Below are 20,629 nucleotides of genomic sequence, written 5' to 3'. Positions count from 1 at the left end.
GTGAATAATAAAATTACAATTGTTTTTTATCTGTTTTTAATTTTGATTAATTGTTTTTAAAAATTTAAACAAAGAAAATAACTAAACTTTGAACGTTTAATAGTTTTAAAATAATATATAAATAGCAATACATTTGATAATTTTATTAAATATTAATATTTTATAATTACTTTACCAAACAATTCTTAAAGAAAAATAACTAAATGAGTTGACAATAATGTTAAACATAAATTTAATGATAAGTTTGTTGTTCACAACTATTATATTTAAATTTATCATTAGTAATAATGAAATAAATAGTATTGAAGACGACTGTACCAAAAAAATATTACCCGATTCAGACAAATGTCTTGAAACTAAAGTACCCGATCCTTACAACATGACTGATAGAGATAGGGCTTTTGAATGCTGTGTCGGCGATATTAAATATGATTGTCTATTGTCAACAGCACAGGTATGTTTGTACTTATTTATTAACAATCACTGCAATGTTATACTACTGTTTATATTCATACATGTTTATGAAATTATTTTATACTAAATTAAATATTTATATAATAGTTGACATAAAAGATATATTTTGGAGATGTAATGATTAGTAATTAGTTAATAATATTAATATCTTATACTTTAGTTATTTATTAATATATTTGTTGACATAAAATAATAATACAATAACTAATATGATTTCAAATAGACTACAAAATAAATGTATTACATGTACTGTACTTTACTTTATATTAAATTTGTAATAGATTTTGTAGAATATTTAAAGTTTATTGCACTTACTTTCAAAGATTAATAATATTAAAATTTTTAAGAGTAAAATATTAGTAATATTATAAATATATATATAATTATAAAAAATATTAGCAAACAAATATAGTTTGCTTTTTAAAGTTTTCTATAACATTGATGTTATTTAAACAACAATACCGGTATGTAAGAATTATTATTATATATAAAAATTGACAATTAATTAATTATTATAAAATTAAGAAAATTAATTATTAAAATTTAATAATTTTTTATAAAATAATATATATATAACTTTAGATTAAATGCACAAATGTTGAAATTGCAAGACTCAAACACAAACTGGATTACGCCAGACATTTGGATGATATGACATATTGCAAGGATTACCCCTATAAACCTAATACAACTAAATGCAATTAAATTAAAATATAAATATGTATTTTTAATAATAATAATTTTTTATATAAATAGATGTATATTTATTAAAAATAAACTTTATATATATTATATCTATAATATTCTATTAATATTACATATCTGTAAAATGTCATTCTTATGGATAATAAATATACAGAATGAGGAAATTGTCTAAAACCCTAATATTTTTTATCATTTTATTAAATTTTTAAATTTTATTTATTTTATAAATTATAGTGTAAAATAAATTCCATAAAGTTTCCGGGAATATTGAATGTATAAAATAATTAAATTTTAAATCGCGAGAATCTTTTGAGCTGTAAATACTGTAATAATAATATTTACAAATATTTAAACTTTATATAACATAAATATATATTATAAGTTTTCAAAATATATATTGTATTTTCAATAAGAAAATCAATTAAGAATGCTATATAGTATATTTAAAAAATTAATTAAAATTTTTTGTTTTGTTAACTATATCTACCAATTTTTATTTACAAAACATTCTCAACATTTATATTTTTGTTATATTATAGATTCAACATTTCATTTGAGAAATAAATTAAATTTATTATTAATAACACTAAATACTATATACTGTATTTATACTATATAATGTAAACATTATTACTAAATAAAATCAATATATATTATATTTATAAAAATAGAGCATTTATATTTTATATATTGTAAAATATGAATTAAATAAACAGCAAATAACTATAATATTATTTATTATTACTAATGTTTTGTTACAGAATTTAGTAAAAATGAAATTTTTTTCAATAGTATTAAAAATATATTTAAATTAATTTAATTAAATTGAAAGTTTTTCTAAGATTTTTAATAACAACACTAATTGTATTGTTATGTTTACTTATGATACTTATATTGTATTTTGACAAATGATTACGTGACTACTGAATCGTTAGTTAACATAAGATATGACCATTTATGGACATTTTACGATCAATTATTTGGAGTCACTTTATGCTATTACGATAGTAATCAAAATAATAATAATGATTCAAATTTATACGATATATTAAATGTCACGAACAATGTTATCGTATCAGTTGTCGGTTACATTAATTCAAGTCTTCAAATCAACATTTTATATGATAGACAGCCAGTTGTAAGCATTTTCATAATTAATAACAAATTTGGAAGTATTGGACATATTTTAGTCATTTATTTGACATTTGGAAGAATTTTGAGTTGGAGTTAAACAGAATCGAACTGTCCATTCAAGCACCTGATCATAGAGTAGTGGTAGTCTAAAACAATTGTCAACTAAAAATTATTATATTGCTGTACATACAGCCGAAAACTTGCCAGTGTTTCATAAGAAACACACATTTATCTTAATACCTAATGAAAGTCATATAACCATAACGTATAACATTATATATACGACTCTACTTTTCAATAGTTTCGACAAAACTATGGCATAAATTGTATAAATCAGATGAAAAGTGATTATATTATTAATTGTTATCTTAAGTAACTACAAAAGTTATGTAAAATCAATGTTTGAACAATATTTGTAGCAAATATCTATTACGTGAAGATAGTCTATTGGAAAATGGCATTAAATTTTGTGTAAATAATAACAAATCACTTGCTAAATGTGTTTTACAAAATGCTAGAAATGTATTAATTAGATGCAAACAAAATTGTCCTCAAAGTTGTCGAATTTTTTTTTATAATTATATGATTGAAAAGTTTTCCAAAAACAATGAATTAAATATTAAGATTAATATCACTATTGAACGCAACCGTATGCCCACTCAGTTAGTTGAGTACCGGGTTAAAGTGAGCCTGGTCGATTATTTGGCTAATGTGGGTGGCATTATTGGCATATATCTTGGTGTTTCATGTTTCATGATCTTTGATTTTTTGCTTAATTTTATCAAATAATGCTTTTAAAAAATTATTATAACAAAATTGTATTATTTATTAATAATAAAATAGTTATTTTAAGCAAATTAATAAATACATATAAAAATTATAAGTTTATATTATTATTTTTAGTAAATCTGAGAAAAATGACAAAATATTTTACGTTTCATAATAATGTTGTAAAAGTTATTATAGGTTAGGATGAGATAAAATAAGTAATTTATATGAAATATGGTTCTATTATATCTATAGTATAATGAGTTAGTCATGTTATTATTTTAGTGTTTTAAATAATATATTACACAATCAAAATCAAAGTAAATTGCATGTTATTACAGTATTTTAGCACTTTTCCTACTGTTTTACTGGCAAATGGACTTATATTATATGTTTTACACGTGATATACACAAATGTTTGCATAATTTAAAGCATTGCTAATCCACCAAATAATAGTTAAATTACTGTATTTGCTAACAAAGACATAACCTCTAGTTTATGACTACTGTAAAATTTAGCACTATTTTACAGGTGTGTAATATTTTGTAAATTATTTGAAGGTTAAAAGTTTTAACATTTTTAACATTTTTAATATATGAATTATTTGATTTTATAAAAGACATACTAATAGACATATAATTATTAATAAATTATAATAACAATTATTTTAAACATAATAAATATCAATTGTTATTTATTAGTAATATTGATCCAAACAATTTACATTATTAGTCTTAAAATGACAACACAATTATATAATTATATTATCCGTTATTAAATTTTGATAAATTCAATAAACTGAGTATATTTTACTATCGACTGACTGTCTGTTTCTATTTATGTCTGATTTTGTTTTGTAATTTTTAAAATTTAATTTTAGATTAATTGGACAAAATGCCAGACAATTTTTTAAGTTGCTATATATTGTATATATGATATGATATTAAATGTAGATTTTTATTATACTGTACTGTACTTACCAATATGTGAATTAATTACAACAATAAAAAAAAACAATTTATTATATAATAAATAAGTGTGACTTTGTTGAAATTGATAACATTTTTATTTTTATCAATTTTCAAAATGACAATTTAGAAAAAAAACTTTAATTTAATGTTTTTTATTAATTTTAAATTTTGACATTTAATATTGGATTTTTAAAAAGATCTTATCCACGTGTTGGTCTGATAATACTGTAATAGTCTAGGCATAGCATTATATATATAAATATACCGTATAATCAATTTTTAACTTTGAAAAATAATTGCAATAATATTACTAATGTTTTAAAAATTACAGTAATAAACATATATTACTTCTGATATTTGATATCATTTTTAATAGAATGTTAAGTAAAACCTATACTAAAATATGTTTATTTATAAATAAATTAAAATGAATATAACTTTTTAAACACAATATTTTATATCATTTAACTGTAAATATGTGCATATTTTATGTCTAATTATGTTTTTTAGTTCTATTTATCAAAAAACATGTATCTGTTTAATGTCAATCTAATCTAATTAATTAATTATCTTTTTATTTATTAATTAATAAAAACAATTTTTTTAATGATTTTTTTGTAATAAATGTTTACATAAAATTTAATAATTGAATGAAATATGAGAAGTTATTATAAAATTTAACTAAAAAATATAATTATGATTTAATTATGATTTAATTATTAATTCTTATTCAATTATTCAATTAAATCATTGAATAAGTTAACAGCAATATAACAATTATTATTTATATTTTTAATAAAAATTAAAGTGATTAACAAAATAATAAAATTGTCAATATTATAGTTATAAAGAAAATAAATAAAAGTTAATTTTTAGATTTTATAAACTGTATTATATATATATTATTTTTAATTTGTCTAATTTTTTAATAGTAATTCATAACAATTTAATTTAAAGTTAATATCACTGTTGAATTTGAAAAATATATAAATATTTTAGTATTATGATTAAAGAAAACTTATAATTTATTGATTAATAATAAAATCTAATATTAAAAATTTTTTATCATTAATAAAATATTTTGTTTTTTGTTTGCCATAAAAGGATATAAGCAATTAAATATTGTATATAAATATATATATATATATATAATTTATATATATTTATCTATATACTGTAATTATAGTTTATGAAATCATTTACACATAAAGATATGCAATATTTATGCAAACATTAACTACTAGTGTTTTGTATGGTTTTTTTTAAACATGTTATCAAGGACATTAAACTAATTCTAAATAGGAAAACATCGTTAAGAAAGTTATGATGTTATAAATCATCATAACTTTAATAACAGTTATATTACACGTTGTGTTCACACACACACATGTCGTTAGTTTTTGTTATATAAAAATATTTTTGTATACAATTTTGTATTTATATAGTATATAAAGTTATCTAAATTAATATAAGTGATCGCTGGCAATAAAATAAATTTAACATTAATTAGATTTCAAATACCAAGGCTAATATAGTTGAGCCCATCAATGGCCCCCATCATCACCATTGCAATGATAATATGTTGCTGTTATCAAAGTGTTTAAAAAAAACTAAAAAACATCGATGAATATGCTTTACATCACTTTGTGTTTAGCAATGAGTTTAACACATTGCAGTGCAAACATCGGTTAATTTAACAAACAATAAGTTATTTAGTAAAAGTAATTAGTCATATTATTTAATTGTTTATTTTTAACATTGTATTGTATATAAATAATCCAATGCTATTAGTTGACAAAATGACAATTGTAACTATGCTTTAACATAAACCACTAATGATAACTATAGTCAAATTGTAATATATAGTAGTAGTAATACAATAGTATTACAGAATATGAATTGTTTAGTATTACCGTTAGTTTACTAAGTTTTGAAATATATATATATATATATATATATATATATATATATATTTAAAAGGTTTGATTTTAATTATTAATTATATTTAATTAGAATTAAATGATAACAACATTATAGAGACATTGGGTGGTCATATGTGGGCAATGATCCAGTTGTTAATTATGTCAATTAAATGATGAAATATATGTGTGTATTAATTGTCATCATTTATCACTTCAGAGGCAAAGTTATCTCAATGTGACACAAGTTATTTATAGACGAGTTATTTATAGTTAAAATACAAAGATTTACAATATTTATGTAAAAAATGTTACAAAAGTCGGTTTCGTGGATCAAGAAGAATGTGTTGTTATGTCTGACTATTTTATCGGTAGTGTTGGGCCTAATCATAGGCTGTTGTCTAAGGTTTACCACCTATAATGAGGATCTAGTGATGTTAATCGGCTTTCCCGGAGAGCTACTGATGCGGATGTTAAAGATGTTGATCCTACCGTTGATCATCTCATCATTGATCTCAGGTTTGGCTCAATTGGACGCCGCCGCCAGTGGTCGGATGGGCTCACGAGCTGTCGCTTATTATTTCGGTACAACAATATTAGCTGCTGTTACTGGAATTATACTTGTGTTGGCCATTCATCCGGGAGATCCATCTATTAAGAAAACACATGTGATGCCAGTGTCGGGATCAGACACTCGAGTGTCAACAATAGATGCACTGTTGGATTTGGCCAGAAATATGTTTCCCGAAAATCTTCTTCAGGCGACCTTTGCTCAGGTGAGGACTGAGTTTGTACGGGGAGAACGATTGACACTGACTGGACAAGAGCATGATCTTCCGTGGGATCGTATTGCCAACGAAACCGTTGAAGTTATGGTCAACGGCCGTATGATCAAAGAAACTCGGTTTTACCGATTGACCCGAACATATCCTTATAGAGATGGCTCCAATGTGTTGGGACTTATTGTATTTTGCACGGCTTTTGGTATAATTTGTGGTCAAATGGGCAAAGAGGCTGAAGTGATGGTTAGGTTTTTTGTAGTAATGAATGAGATTGTCATGAAATTAGTTGTCCTCTGTATGTGGTATTCACCGATTGGTATCGCATCGCTAATAATCAACAAAATACTAGAGATTAAAGACGTCTATACTGTTGCTCAACAATTGGGTCTTTATATGGTTACTGTAATCGTTGGACTTATAATTCATGCCGTGATTACACTTCCGGGCATTTATTGGTCGGTCACTCGTAAAAATCCGTGGACTTTCTTTAAGGGTATGCTTCAGGCGTGGGTCACAGCATTGGGAACGGCATCATCAGCTGCAACACTACCCGTTACTTTTAGGTGTCTCGAAGAAAATAATAAAATCGATAAAAGAGTTAGTATTTATTTAATTTAATATTATTATTAGTAAAGGCATTAATAGTTATATAAATATATTCTAGGATTATTTTTTTTTGTGTTTTTTCATAAAAATTGTTTTGTTATTAAAATTTATTATTTGATTCAAATAGGTTACTAGATTTGTACTGCCAGTGGGTGCCACTATTAATATGGACGGTACGGCATTGTATGAAGCAGTGGCCGCTATATTTATAGCGCAGATGAATGGTATTGAGTTCAATATCGGGCAAATCATTATTGTGTCGCTCACGGCTACGGCCGCCTCTATTGGTGCCGCATCGGTACCGTCAGCCGGTTTGGTCACTATGCTTATGGTGCTAACAGCTACTGGTTTGCCTACAGAGGATATATCAATGATTATTGCGGTCGATTGGTTTCTGTATGTTTATTATCTTAATTATATTTTGTGTATTTTAACTATTTTTTGTTTCAATCACTAAGTGATCGCATACGAACATCAATTAATGTTTTAGGCGATGCTTTTGGTGCCGGTATGTATACTATATAAGCATTTTATTTGTTATTATTATTATTATTATTATTATTATTACAGGTGTTGTCTATCATCAATCAAAGCCAGAACTCGATAAATGGGATTTAGATCATCCCATCGATCCCTTTGAATCCAAACCATTGATTATAACAGAGTTGACACCCTTAGCTAACAGTGCTCCTCTCGCTGATAATATTGAAACTGAGATTTAATATAATTTATATAATTTCAAGTAAAACTAAAGCAATCAATTTAAATATAAGTACCGGTAATACTTATTTCACATTTGCATACATTTATTTACATTTTCAACAAGAAATCATAAATGAAATTTTATATTAATATGTTTGAATTGTTTTATTTTCATTTAGACTTAAATTTAAAAATAATTATTTATTTAAAATAAATAAATAAATATTTAAAATACAGATAACATATGTTTAATAATTAATGTTAAAATGCCATAATAATTATAAATTTTAAATATGCTAAACCCGTTTAATGTGTTTAATCTATAAATTAATTTAAAATTATTATGTTATTAGTAATAAGTTATATATATTGATATATCAAATATAAATACTCATTTAATTTGTTATTGTTTATTATACTTTGTTTTGAATTTTTGTTAATATAATACTCATTTATTAAAATAAATATATACGAGTGCCCAATAAAACATTAAATACATATATTATATCATAAACTCAATAAAATATTAAACGCTTGTTAACCTTAAAAATATTTAGGCAACTTTTAAAGTAAATATTAATTATATATTTATTTTTTCAACTAACTATGTGTTTTTAGAGTAAATGTGTTTAAATGTGTAATTTTAGGTAAATTATTTCAAAAAAAACTGTTCTAGTTTAAAATTATAAAATATATAAATCATAATAAAAATATACTTTAATTATTAATTTTGAGTAATTTTGTTATACAAAAATATATTTAGTAAAATTGACTTAATTTTCATAATGAACATTAAATTAAGATTAGATACAATTATATTATTGTTATTTTTATATTTTATTGAATCTAATGGTAATGGTGTTAGTAATGAGTTAAACGATAGTGAGATGACTGTTGAAGACAGGAAAGGTATCATTACAGGTATGTTACAAACATGTACGTACTGTTATAAAGACATTGTATAGATTATGTACTGTATGGTTGACTAATGTGATTCATTATACTGGTATTAGTCGGAAGGCCTAATCGGCAATTACCTGCTAAATGTTTGACAACCGGTAATAAGGTTTGTAGAGAATTGCAGCAAAAATGGTATTTCAGTAAAATACTCAATAAATGTGTGACACAATTTTGCCCGGCCTGTGCTCCGGGACAGTTTGCAGATCAACTCACTTGCAATCAATGCTGTGTCAATCAAAAAGCCAATTGCAATACTCAAAGTTAGTTCAAATATTATTTGTATTGATTTTTAAAATTGTATTAATGTTTGTCATTATCAGAAAACTTGCCGATCTGTGAGCCGACACACTATACCTATATCTACGACAATTCAACGGCCAAATGTGTGAGCACTAGTAGTAGCTGTAAAGCAGGCTTTTATAATAATCTGACCGATTGTACTAAAGCCTGTCCATCAAAATCGATATAAAATTGTTTATAATTTAAATTTATATTATAATTTATTTTTTAAATAAAAGTGTTTAAATTAATAATTTTTATTTTCAATTAAATTTAGTAAAAATTTTCTATAAAAAATAATAGCTAACATATATTTTTATAAAGTTTATAAGACCATTAATATCAATAATTTTTTATAAATGTAGAAATAAAATCAAACAAATAGATAGTTATTTAGCATTGGCGTGAATAATAGGGATAATTGCGACACAAATAACTATTGTAGGATTGAATTTGTCTTTGAAGGTAATTGTTAACCGCCTGATACTCATTTGTATTACAGCTTCGCTAAAAATATAAACAAATAAAATTATACAGAATTATTCATTTTTAAAAATATAAATATGTTTTTTTAGTTTAAATACTTACAGCTGCCTGTAGTTTGCAATCTATTTCAGCCCAATAGCGACAACACGTTTGTTTCATATCATTAGTGTTGTTATTGGGATAACTGGTAATACGGTACCGAATATTAGCCATACATGTGTTGATGACGTTATATACTCTCGTCAAACAAGCCTGTGCTGACTGATCATCTTGTTGGTTGCCAGGATAATAAGCACCGGGATTATACCCGTTTTGGTAATTAGGATAATTTTGTTGACCAAGGGCTAAACCACTTAAAGCTCCCTGTCCCAACACAGGGCTTGACACTAACAATACTATGCATAGAATTGCTACGAAAATCATTTTATATAAACTGTTGAATTAGATTTTATTAGACAATTAATTTAATTTATAAATTAAGCTCTTTATATACTCTCAATTTAAATGTTAACTATTTTCTACATTTAATCTTTTCTTATTGTAAATAATTCCAATAATAAGTTTTAAAAATATCTTTGCTTGGATACATTTATTTCTAATTATTATTAAATAAATAAATTATTAGACATAAAAACAGTAATGTGTAACCTAGAAATGTTATGACTATAATTTAATAAATAAAATATTTTATTATTATTTAATTAATGACAAATAAGTCATGAATTAAAAAAATGAATTCTTCGATAAGTTAATATTAAAATTTACTAATTAGTAATTATTAGAGAATTAATAAAAATATAATAAACAATATTTATTTTTCTATTTCATTTAATAAATTATATGATAAAAATGTAGATCTAATTAAATACTATTCACATAATAGTGAAGACATAAAAGTTTTTTATTTACTATTTAATAATTATTCAATTAATTCAATCTATCTATTAGTTACTCATTGTTTATGAATAATTTATGAATATTAAAATTAATATTCAATTATAATTTACTTATAACTAATATAACTTATATAGATTTATGATAATAGCAGTTATTTCAATATTTCTCTATATTACATGTTATTTGTTTAAAAATTATTTATTTATATATCATATAATTTAAAATGAGATACTTTTAGAAACAATAATTACATTTAATATTATTACAGTAGTTAATATACTTGTGTAATAAACTTTAACATCATTATACTGTAGTATTAGTTATTTTAAAAATAATACATTTTTTATAAACATACAAATAATAAAATACAACGAATAAATTACTAAAATAATCAATAATTTTGTGTTAATTTTATTTTATTTATTAATAATTTATTCAGTTATGCAAACAATTACGTTGATTAAGTGACTTTAATTAACGATATGATTGATATTTTTTGTAGATTGGATTACAATATACAGTATTGTATTCCTTAAGTATTAATACTGTAGTAAAACAATTTAAATTCAAATTATTTTTTAATATCAAATAAAAAATGTATTTATTATTAATAATAAAGAAAAATTATTATAAACAAACAAAAAATGAGTAATGATATACAGGTATATTAAGTTTATATTATACAGTAAATACCATATACTGTAAATACATATCACAATTAGTTATAAGTAATACTATAATATATGATATAATTTAAAATAAATATATGAATACAATTAGAGAAATTATAGGAAGAGTGACTATTAATAGATACAATATGTTTGTCTAAATTATTACTTTTACAAATAGTTTGGTTGATAGGCAGTGATAATATCTTTCCATTACATATAATATTATTTAAAAAGTTATTATATAGTATCCAACAATTTAAATTATGTCGACAATCAGCTCTAGAAATTTGAATGTTTATTAACCCATTAGTTTGAAATAACTGAGCAAATATATTTTGGCTCAGGTATGTAAAATTTGGTCCCTCGACTGTTATATAAACCCTACCATTTAGATCATTGAATATCTCATTTCTCAATGAATTACCAGAAAATGTATTATTAATTAAATTAAACTTTAATTCTGAATCTGTTTCGACGTCTAATGCAAAAGCGCTGTCAGATATTTGATTAAATTTATTATTATTAAAACTTAAAATTGAAAGCGATTTTAAATTATTAAATGCATTTTTGCCTATACTTTCAATAGTATAGTCAAACTTGAGAAGCCATAAGTTGGGCATTAAGTCAAAAGCGTTATCAGGTATTACTTTAATACTTGTATTTGATATCTTAAGCCATTCAAGTGATTGCAGTGTTTTGAAGACATCAAAAATGTTGTAATTATTATCATTATTAAAGTCTCTATCATTATATAAAATGGGAGTATTTATAATAAACAAGTTTTCAATATTATTATGCGATCCTATGAATGCATTTTTATGAATTCGCCGCAAATTAAATGCATTAATAATTTCTATAAATTTGAATTTAATATCAATGAAAACATTATCAGATAATTCAGAGATTTTGTTGTTTTCGAGTTTAAAATTCTTAAAATATTTTTCCGGTTCTTCTAATTCTTGACTTAATTTTTTAAATATTTGCGGCAAATCTATCTCTTCATTGCCACCACACTTGATATCAGCTAATATTGATTCGTCATATTGTTTGCAAACACATGGCTTTATTAGATCAGATGCCGGACATCGGAAACAATTCATTAATTTTATTGATAAAATTATTATAATTACTTTTAGACTGAAAACTATTTATAAAAAATATAAAAAATACATTATTTGTGAAACAACAAAAATTAATTTAAAATTACTTACTCAATTTATTCATTGTTATCATCAATTATAATATTTAAAATTTATTATTTAATATATTACACTTTGTTTAAAATTGAAACAATATTATCTGTTTAACAAAATGTAACAAATAATTTTTGCAGACATAGTATATAAATAATTACTTACAACAGTGTTATAAATGCAAAAGATAATTACAAATTTGTTTAACAATAGCATAACATTAATATTCATTATATGCACATTTATATTACTCTAACAATCGATAAGTTTGCTGTTTTATACTGCAATAGATACTATAGTTTCCAAACAATTATGTAATGTTAAATGAATGTCAAATAATATTGATTACATTTTGTTAGACACTGTTATAACACAAAAAATATATTAAAAATGTTATTTTTATTTTAAAAGAAAATTCTCATACTTTAGACAATATAAACAATTAACACATAATGTATGTTATACTTTGAATTATATCAACATTTTAAATGTTTATTCAATACTTAAAGATTCGGAGAAAATTTATTTATTATTGAATTTTTAATAGAATTCTCGGAATCTTTTAGTCTATATTTGTATAATCATTATAAGTGTTTATTATTATTATTATTTAATGTTATAATCAAAATTATAAATATCATAACCGAATGTAGCAAATAATAGTTATGATTCTAATGTTTAATAATATTTTATTAGTGTTTTATTGTTGTTTAATATATATATCAAAATTGTTATTTTTATGAATCTTATTAGAAATTAGGAGTTAATATATATTTTTATTATATATAAAAAATTTCTATATTATTAATTAACAAATATGATTAATTAATCTTAATATTTATTACCGGTTATATTAATTAGATACTTTACTATAGCATTAACTGTTTCATATGCAACATATAAATAACAATAATTTATTGCTAGAATAAATGTCACTCATAAATATAAAGAAAATGACATTGTTCAAATCAATAAAATTGATTATTCAATAATTGTAAGATTCATTACAATAGACACCACGAGTTCACAGTCAATATCTATTGTGTTTTAGAGTAAAAATATTTTTTTTATAAAACGTTACATTTCTTGCAATTTTTGAATTTAATAACTTAGCTGTCATTAGTTTTCTTAAGTCATCCGTTTATTACACTATATTATAGTTGAAATTATACTGTATTATAGATTTTTATATTTAATTTTTATTATATAAAATATTCAAATATAAAAAATATTATAAATAAAGTAAACTATAAATAGGTTTATCTTCCTTTAAATATTTTCCAAAATTTCCATATTTTTTATTTTTTCCAAAGAAGTTATCAAAAATTTATTATTACATGTTAAGCTTAATTAATTAGCTAAATATAAATAAAGTATTAATATTATAGTTAATCAATGGTTAATATATTAATAAAAAACATTACAATATCATTAATATTGTAGGGATAAATGAATTTAAAGTTAAAATAACATTTATTTAAATACTGGACAAGTGATTACATTATGATAGACATAAACAATGACTAAAATAAATATAAAGTTATAGTTTATGTATGTTTATAAATACTATTAGATATTTCTAGATATAGCAATTAATATAAAGTGATTTATTGAAAGTAATTGACAATTAATATTGTCTTAAAACAATAACATGAATATAAAGCAAATCATATTAAAAATATTAAATTTTTTATAAACATTTAACAATTAATTTTATGTAGAAAATAGTATCTATAATATAATATAATTAAACTAAGTTAATATATTAAAGTATATAATAAATTATGTATATATTTTTCTTAAGAATGAAAGGATAAATATTTATTTTATTTTCCTAAAAATAATTTATTTGAGAATTTTCCTTTTTTTAACAATCTTAACCAAACGTTGACTCTGAAAATTAATATATAATTGTTTGTGTCATGTATTTATGAATAAATAAGATTATCTAATTTTTTAATCAACATTTTTAATAATAATGAATTATTTTTGCTTTATTAATGTTATGAAATTACTAGTTGTTTAATGAAAACACAAGTTTATCAATACTTATCATTTAAGTTAATTAAAACATTTAATCTAAAATCATATCAATTTACGTTTATTTTATGTTTAGACTACATGTTCAAAAATCACTTTTATTCAGATATTATTTAGTTTAATTTTTGTGATAACATTAATATAAAATTATTATAAATATTTTTAATGTAATTTGTATTATATATTAAAAAATTTTTAAAAATTTATAATACAAATAAAATGAGATATAAGTGTAAGTAAATTTATATTATAGTAACAATTTATTAAATTAATAATACTAATTTTTATAATCTAAATAGATATATTAATTTTAATAATACTGCAATTTTTGGAAATATTATGTGTGTCATACTGTCCAACCCCTCAAACTATAGCCCCGTGTATTTGTGAACAACAAATATCGCCGGTTATTGAGCATCTCATACAATGTGGTGGCAATGATTGGATAAATTTAACAAATATTTTTGATAACATGAGTAGACAACTCAATAAGACAGACAAAATGTTTCAAAAATTTAAACTAAACAATACAGCAATTAGTGAATTACCTGAAAATTTGTTTCATGACATTGCTTTTAATTATATAGACATTGAAAATGCATATAATTTGCGCAAAATTGATACAAACATATTTAATGGTATTAACGATACGATTGAATATTTGTGGATCAGAAATACACCAATTAATGATAACATCGATGACATGAATAGTAATGTATTTTATGCCATCAACTCATTGAAAGCATTGCAAACACTGTATATATCAAACACAAGTATCGCCACAATTCCTGACAACGCTTTTCAAGGAATTAAATATTTGAATACAATTTATTTGGTAAACAGTGTTAATAACATTGGGAGGCATTCATTTAGGACACTCCGAAATATAGAAGTACTAGACTTGAGTTACAATAAACTGATTAATATATCCGATGAGGCCTTTGCTATACAAGACAGTCCTAATGATGAGAGTCTATACATCCGACTGACTAACAATACTTTTGGTGAAAATGCTTTGAGAAAAGAGATTTTTGATGGTTTGGATAGAGATGTAGTTATTCATATTGAAGGCAAAAAGTTTGGTTATTTAAATGAAACAATTTTTGGACACTTTTTACGACAAAATTCATTAAACGATATATGGTTTTCATCGCTTGATTGTAACGATTGCCGAAATGTTTGGTTAATCTCTGACTTCGGGTCACAAGTGACACGTGTTATGTGCAGTAATGGTCGGTATATTAAAAATTGGATTAATTTTGTTGGTTGTGTTGGTTATGACCAATATATTAATATTTCAATTTCCGAAATTGATTTTGATTATCAACCGGTAAATAATACTGAGTTTGCTATTAATTTAAATACAAGTCAAATATCATTTAGTTATACACACCAAACAAGTTATTTATCAATAATATTAATATTAATAGTATGTTATCTATTTTTTAATTAAAAAAACAAATATATTATACAATAGATTAATGATTTTTAGAAATAAATATTATTTATTAGTAAATTATTATGAAATAACTAAACAAATATATGTTTGAATCCAAACAACTGAAATCTTAGTCAATGAAACCATAATTGCTGTAAATATACTGTAATAGTATGAGAAATCATTGTTTGCGTAAAACATTTGATATCTTGTGTAATGTTTTTGTATAAAAAACTCTTTGATTAAATCATATTAATATCTAATAAACTTTAATGAAAACATTTATGTTATTTTGTAGACATTGAGTTATATAAATATTTATTAAATTATATTAAATTTTATGTTTTATGACTGCTTTGATTTAAAAGTTAGGAAAATGATAATTAATAGATTAATAGATTAATAATAAAATTAATATAAATACTTTAATTAAAAATTATATATTAAAATAAAAAATAATATATTTTAATAAAATAAAATTACTTTATATAATAAATATTAAATATAGTATACAAGTTAACAAAATAATTTAATGTTTAGTTATTTTCTCTGTTTAATACAAAATATTTATCTTCTCTATAATATAATTGATTTTAGGCATCTTTTTAAAGTTTCAAAAATTAATTTAATTTAATTACTTAACAATCACTACTACTTTGTTCAAAACTCAGTTTAAATCCTTTCTCAAAAATTGGATTAAATATAGAATCCGAATGAAAATGTAATATAATGGGTCCGTTAGCCTTAGTAACTACCGGTGCGCTGATAGACATTTGATTAAGAAAATTAAGTTTTCCGCCACAATAGCGATCAAATGTGGGTGAGTTTCCAGTTTGGGAACCTCCAGGTATTGTCAAATAATCTGTAGCACATACCTGATCGCCCACACCTGACAGAGACCTGTCTATCTGAATGCTATCCAATGACCACTGATCATCATTTGATGAAAATATGACGCGACAAGTGTTAAATTGACGTTCAATACATATACTATAATCCATATCAACAAAGTAATTGTTCGGGTAATTAAAACTCTTAATTATGCCAAATCTTCCTTTAAAATACTAAAACAATTTAATTAATATTAATTAAAAATTAGTACAGTATTATACATTAAATTTATTACTACAAAACAATAGCTAACTTGTAAGCATCCATAAGTAGCTAATTGTGTTTTTGTTATTTGGTTTGTCGAAAATAATTTAAATTTAGATGATTTACAGTCTAATTGTGTGACCCGAACCTGCCATCGATAATCACCAGTTGAATTGGTCTCAAATGATAATATTACAGATCTGTCTTTTATACGACTAAAAACAGGTATATACACTATTGCAAATGTTAGCATTAATTTTTAATGTAATGTTTAATAATGATATTGTTTCATAGCATACTATGTTGACCATTAGCTGTACCACACAATCTGGTTATTTTTATCGGATCAGTACCTGAGCCATAAACGTGAAAATTATCACCAACACAGACACCTTGATTGGGTGCATCCAATTGAAAGTCAATAAAATCTACTCTCAATTGACAAACATTTTTATCTTTTATATTGATAGTTAATGGACAAACATTTGGTGCCGAATCATAATTTGGATAATTAGGATTTTGAAAATAAATTACTTTATCACTTGTAGTTTTTAAACATTTAGCTGATACTGCTTATTGAAAATATTACTTATTTAAATAACAAACTCTAAATAAGTAAATCATTGAACATACCTTTACAACAAACACCTAAACCAAATGCACAAATACCAGTGTAAGTTCCTCCAAGTAATTTACAATTAATCCGTGTATAACAGATACCGGATTGATTGGCCACACCAGTGCACTGTTGGCTTAAAAATGGTGTCACATTAATCTCACTACTAGACTGACAATTTATGCCAATTAATATAACTATTACTATGTTAATGACTATAATAAGCATAATTGTAATGAAGTACATAAAGTATTTAATGCTAATTAAATATTTTAAATATTAAGTGCATTACAAATAATACTTGTATTAAATATGTTACTAAAATATATATATTATTATTATGTTATAAATATTTAATTCTCTAATAAGTTTATTAAATAGCATATTTGATGAAACTAAGTGAAAACCTAGGTGATTTTTATTTACAATAAAAACAATTAACTTTATTGTATTTAGTATGATAATACATTTTATAACAGTTATCGATAAAAACACAATATTTTATATATTTATTATTAATAATCTTATAAATATTAAATCCTTAATATTTCTTTCAAGGAAGTCATGAAAATTATATTTATTAACATTTTTATTAGTTTTCTAATGATTCTACGGTTTTTGATATCACTGCAAAAATTAACTTTAATGTTAGACATAAAATAACACAAAACAGTAGTATTTTATAGAGTTTGACTTTATGTCTACTAATAAAATTTGCCCAAAAATAATATAAACTAGAATTCATTTATTTGTTATTATAAAATTGTTGGATTAAACAAAAAAAATTATAATATAAAACTGTGAACATTATTAAATTTACTAAAAACAGATTCGTTAAGCTTAATGTGTTGTTTTTATGATTTTTTAAAATTATTTATTTTTCCCGTTGAATGTCTAATTACTATAGAAAATAAATGATCATTTTTTTCAATGTATTGAGAGAGAGAGAGAGAGAGAGAAAGAGAGAGAGAGAGATGTTTAAATGTAAACTACAGTATATATTAGATGCTCTCTATTCTCTATAATGTGATTATAAACATAGAACTATACAATAGATGGCAATTTAGAAGCATATAGTTTATTGATATTTAATCCATGATTTTTCAAATTTACTATTATTTTAAAATTTATTGTAAAAATTATATTATTATTACTGTATTATATTTTATTATTATTAAAAATAATATTTGCATATTATAATATTCATACAGTAGTTATATTAAAATAAAAATGGTAATCATAATAAAATGTTTGCACAGCATCTGTAAATTCAATGATAATTTTTAGACTTCATATCACAAATAAAGACAAATGTTAGCTCATTAATCAAAATTATGATAATTTAAACATAAATAGTTAAAACACAAATATTACGCAAAACTGTGTCTCACCTAAAAAACTACATTAAATTTGTTTAAAATCATTATACTTTTTATAATATGTTATAACTATTAACAGTTATTATATGTTTTACCTAACAATGTCTAATATAATCTTGATTTCATTACACTATTTTATTGGAAATATTTATTGTTATTATAAATTGATTTAAATATTAGGCCAAAGTCATCATAATATTAAAATCTGTGGTAATAAGTTAATTGTTATTAAAGGCGATTTTATGTTTTTTAATTAAAAGTAGATATTTAATAAATAATATTTATTATTATTAATTTCCTTTTTGGACACAAATAATAAATTATATTAATTAAGCACATAATGTAATGTTATATTATAGCTATAATGTATAAGTTATTCTGTATAATATGAGAGAAATTTATTTCTCTGCTTAAAATGCTATGAAACATGTGTTATATAATATTGTATTTATTAATTAACATTTTATTTTTGTGTGTCGCTTGAAATACATCTTTTATATCTAACAAAAGAGAAACACAATTTTAAAATGCGCTTAAATGACATTTTTGTTTAAATAATGTTATTATACTGTATTTCTATATATAAACTTTTATATAGTTTTTTTTGCAAAATAAATATTTTAATATAAATATTGATTTTAATTAGCTCTTTGCGTGTAATTTGTATATTTGCTATTTATTTTAAAATCTAAATGTGTTGTTAATACCATACATTATTATAGCAATATAACAGTTATATCAAAAATAATTAGTTATTATAATTTGTTTATAAGAATCGCCGGACTGTCAATACAATGCTATTCTTTATTACTTAAAAACCATTATAACTTAATATAATTATTTTATTATTATATAATCATATAATTCATTTTTATATTATTTTGTTTTAATTCTCACATTTAATACAGTATATTAAATGTTATTTTAAATTAATAAACAATACTTTTAAAGACTTTATGACAACAATAATGTGAATTAATGTCAACACATATCATATGAATATTTGATTTGTGTAACAGAGTGTCAAATCAGACACTTTAATATTGAATATAAAATTATTAACTAATTATTACACAAATATTATAAATAATACAATTGCTAATTATTGATACTTATTATTTAATTTAGATTTATCTATATTACAGTACATATATATATTTTATGTTCAATAGTGAATAAAATCCATAAAATTTAATAAATAAATAATAATATTTAATTCCTATAATTAAAATATAAGAAAATTTTTACAATTTATAATATATCGTTAGCAATATTAATGAAATAATTGCAAATCTATATAATGTAATAAATATTACATCCATTTATTATTAGATATAATTTGTTTATTTAGATTTTTGCTGACAAAAGCAACTTATAGTGCATTACTTATGAATGATATGATCAAGTGATGGTTGAATGTTATTGTTTGAATGATCCATTAGATCTCTATTTGAACAGTTCAGTAGGTAATACATCATTTTGTTCAATCATATCATAACAAAAGGACAGTTAT

The 20,629-nt window shown here is 22.3% G+C and overlaps 3 protein-coding genes across 5 annotated transcripts; 2 read left to right on the top strand and 1 right to left on the bottom strand.

Moving 5' to 3' along the window:
• Positions 1-5,408: 5,408 nt before the first annotated feature.
• On the top strand, positions 5,409-8,178 carry LOC128958598 (excitatory amino acid transporter-like). Of its 3 annotated transcripts, none has more exons than XM_054304480.1 (5): positions 5,409-5,774; positions 6,193-7,351; positions 7,488-7,756; positions 7,819-7,868; positions 7,931-8,178. In XM_054304480.1, exons 2-5 carry the CDS (start codon positions 6,281-6,283, stop codon positions 8,080-8,082), a joined length of 1,542 nt encoding a protein of 513 aa, XP_054160455.1. In that variant the 5' UTR covers positions 5,409-5,774; positions 6,193-6,280; the 3' UTR covers positions 8,083-8,178. The 3 variants fall into 3 exon arrangements, with proteins under 3 accessions (XP_054160455.1, XP_054160456.1, XP_054160457.1); XM_054304481.1 differs by having other exon boundaries at positions 6,091-7,351; XM_054304482.1 differs by lacking the exon at positions 5,409-5,774 and adding an exon at positions 5,844-5,861 and having other exon boundaries at positions 6,091-7,351.
• Positions 8,179-9,568: 1,390 nt separating this feature from the next.
• On the bottom strand, positions 9,569-10,242 carry LOC128958478 (uncharacterized). The gene is made up of 2 exons (XM_054304339.1): positions 9,890-10,242; positions 9,569-9,808 (listed from the first exon to the last, which is right to left on the bottom strand). Exons 1-2 carry the CDS (start codon positions 10,208-10,210, stop codon positions 9,695-9,697), a joined length of 435 nt encoding a protein of 144 aa, XP_054160314.1. The 5' UTR covers positions 10,211-10,242; the 3' UTR covers positions 9,569-9,694.
• A 4,711-nt stretch (positions 10,243-14,953) lies between these two features.
• LOC128957962 (leucine-rich repeat-containing G-protein coupled receptor 4-like) lies at positions 14,954-16,203 on the top strand. Its single transcript, XM_054303775.1, has 2 exons — positions 14,954-15,988; positions 16,199-16,203. Exons 1-2 carry the CDS (start codon positions 15,061-15,063, stop codon positions 16,201-16,203), a joined length of 933 nt encoding a protein of 310 aa, XP_054159750.1. The 5' UTR covers positions 14,954-15,060.
• Positions 16,204-20,629: the final 4,426 nt, after the last annotated feature.

This window comes from Oppia nitens, unplaced genomic scaffold (genome assembly GCF_028296485.1).
Source record: "Oppia nitens isolate AA-2021 unplaced genomic scaffold, nextdenovo-longstitch-racon4-pilon3 scaffold3_pilon_pilon_pilon, whole genome shotgun sequence".
Lineage (NCBI taxonomy): Eukaryota > Metazoa > Arthropoda > Arachnida > Sarcoptiformes > Oppiidae > Oppia > Oppia nitens.
The sequence above is the reverse complement of the archived record's forward strand: the minus strand, read 5'-3'. Positions and strand labels throughout refer to the sequence as shown.

Coding starts and splice junctions, on each gene's coding strand:
- LOC128957962 (XM_054303775.1), top strand. CDS start 15,061: ATGAGTAGACAACTCAATAAGACAGACAAAATGTTTCAAAAATTTAAA.
- LOC128958598 (XM_054304480.1), top strand. CDS start 6,281: ATGTTACAAAAGTCGGTTTCGTGGATCAAGAAGAATGTGTTGTTATGT. Junction 7,352..7,487: donor ATAATAAAATCGATAAAAGA/GTTAGTATTTAT, acceptor TGATTCAAATAG/GTTACTAGATTTGTACTGCC. Junction 7,869..7,930: donor AGGCGATGCTTTTGGTGCCG/GTATGTATACTA, acceptor TTATTATTACAG/GTGTTGTCTATCATCAATCA.
- LOC128958478 (XM_054304339.1), bottom strand. CDS start 10,210: ATGATTTTCGTAGCAATTCTATGCATAGTATTGTTAGTGTCAAGCCCT. Junction 9,809..9,889: donor ATTGCAAACTACAGGCAGCT/GTAAGTATTTAA, acceptor TTATATTTTTAG/CGAAGCTGTAATACAAATGA.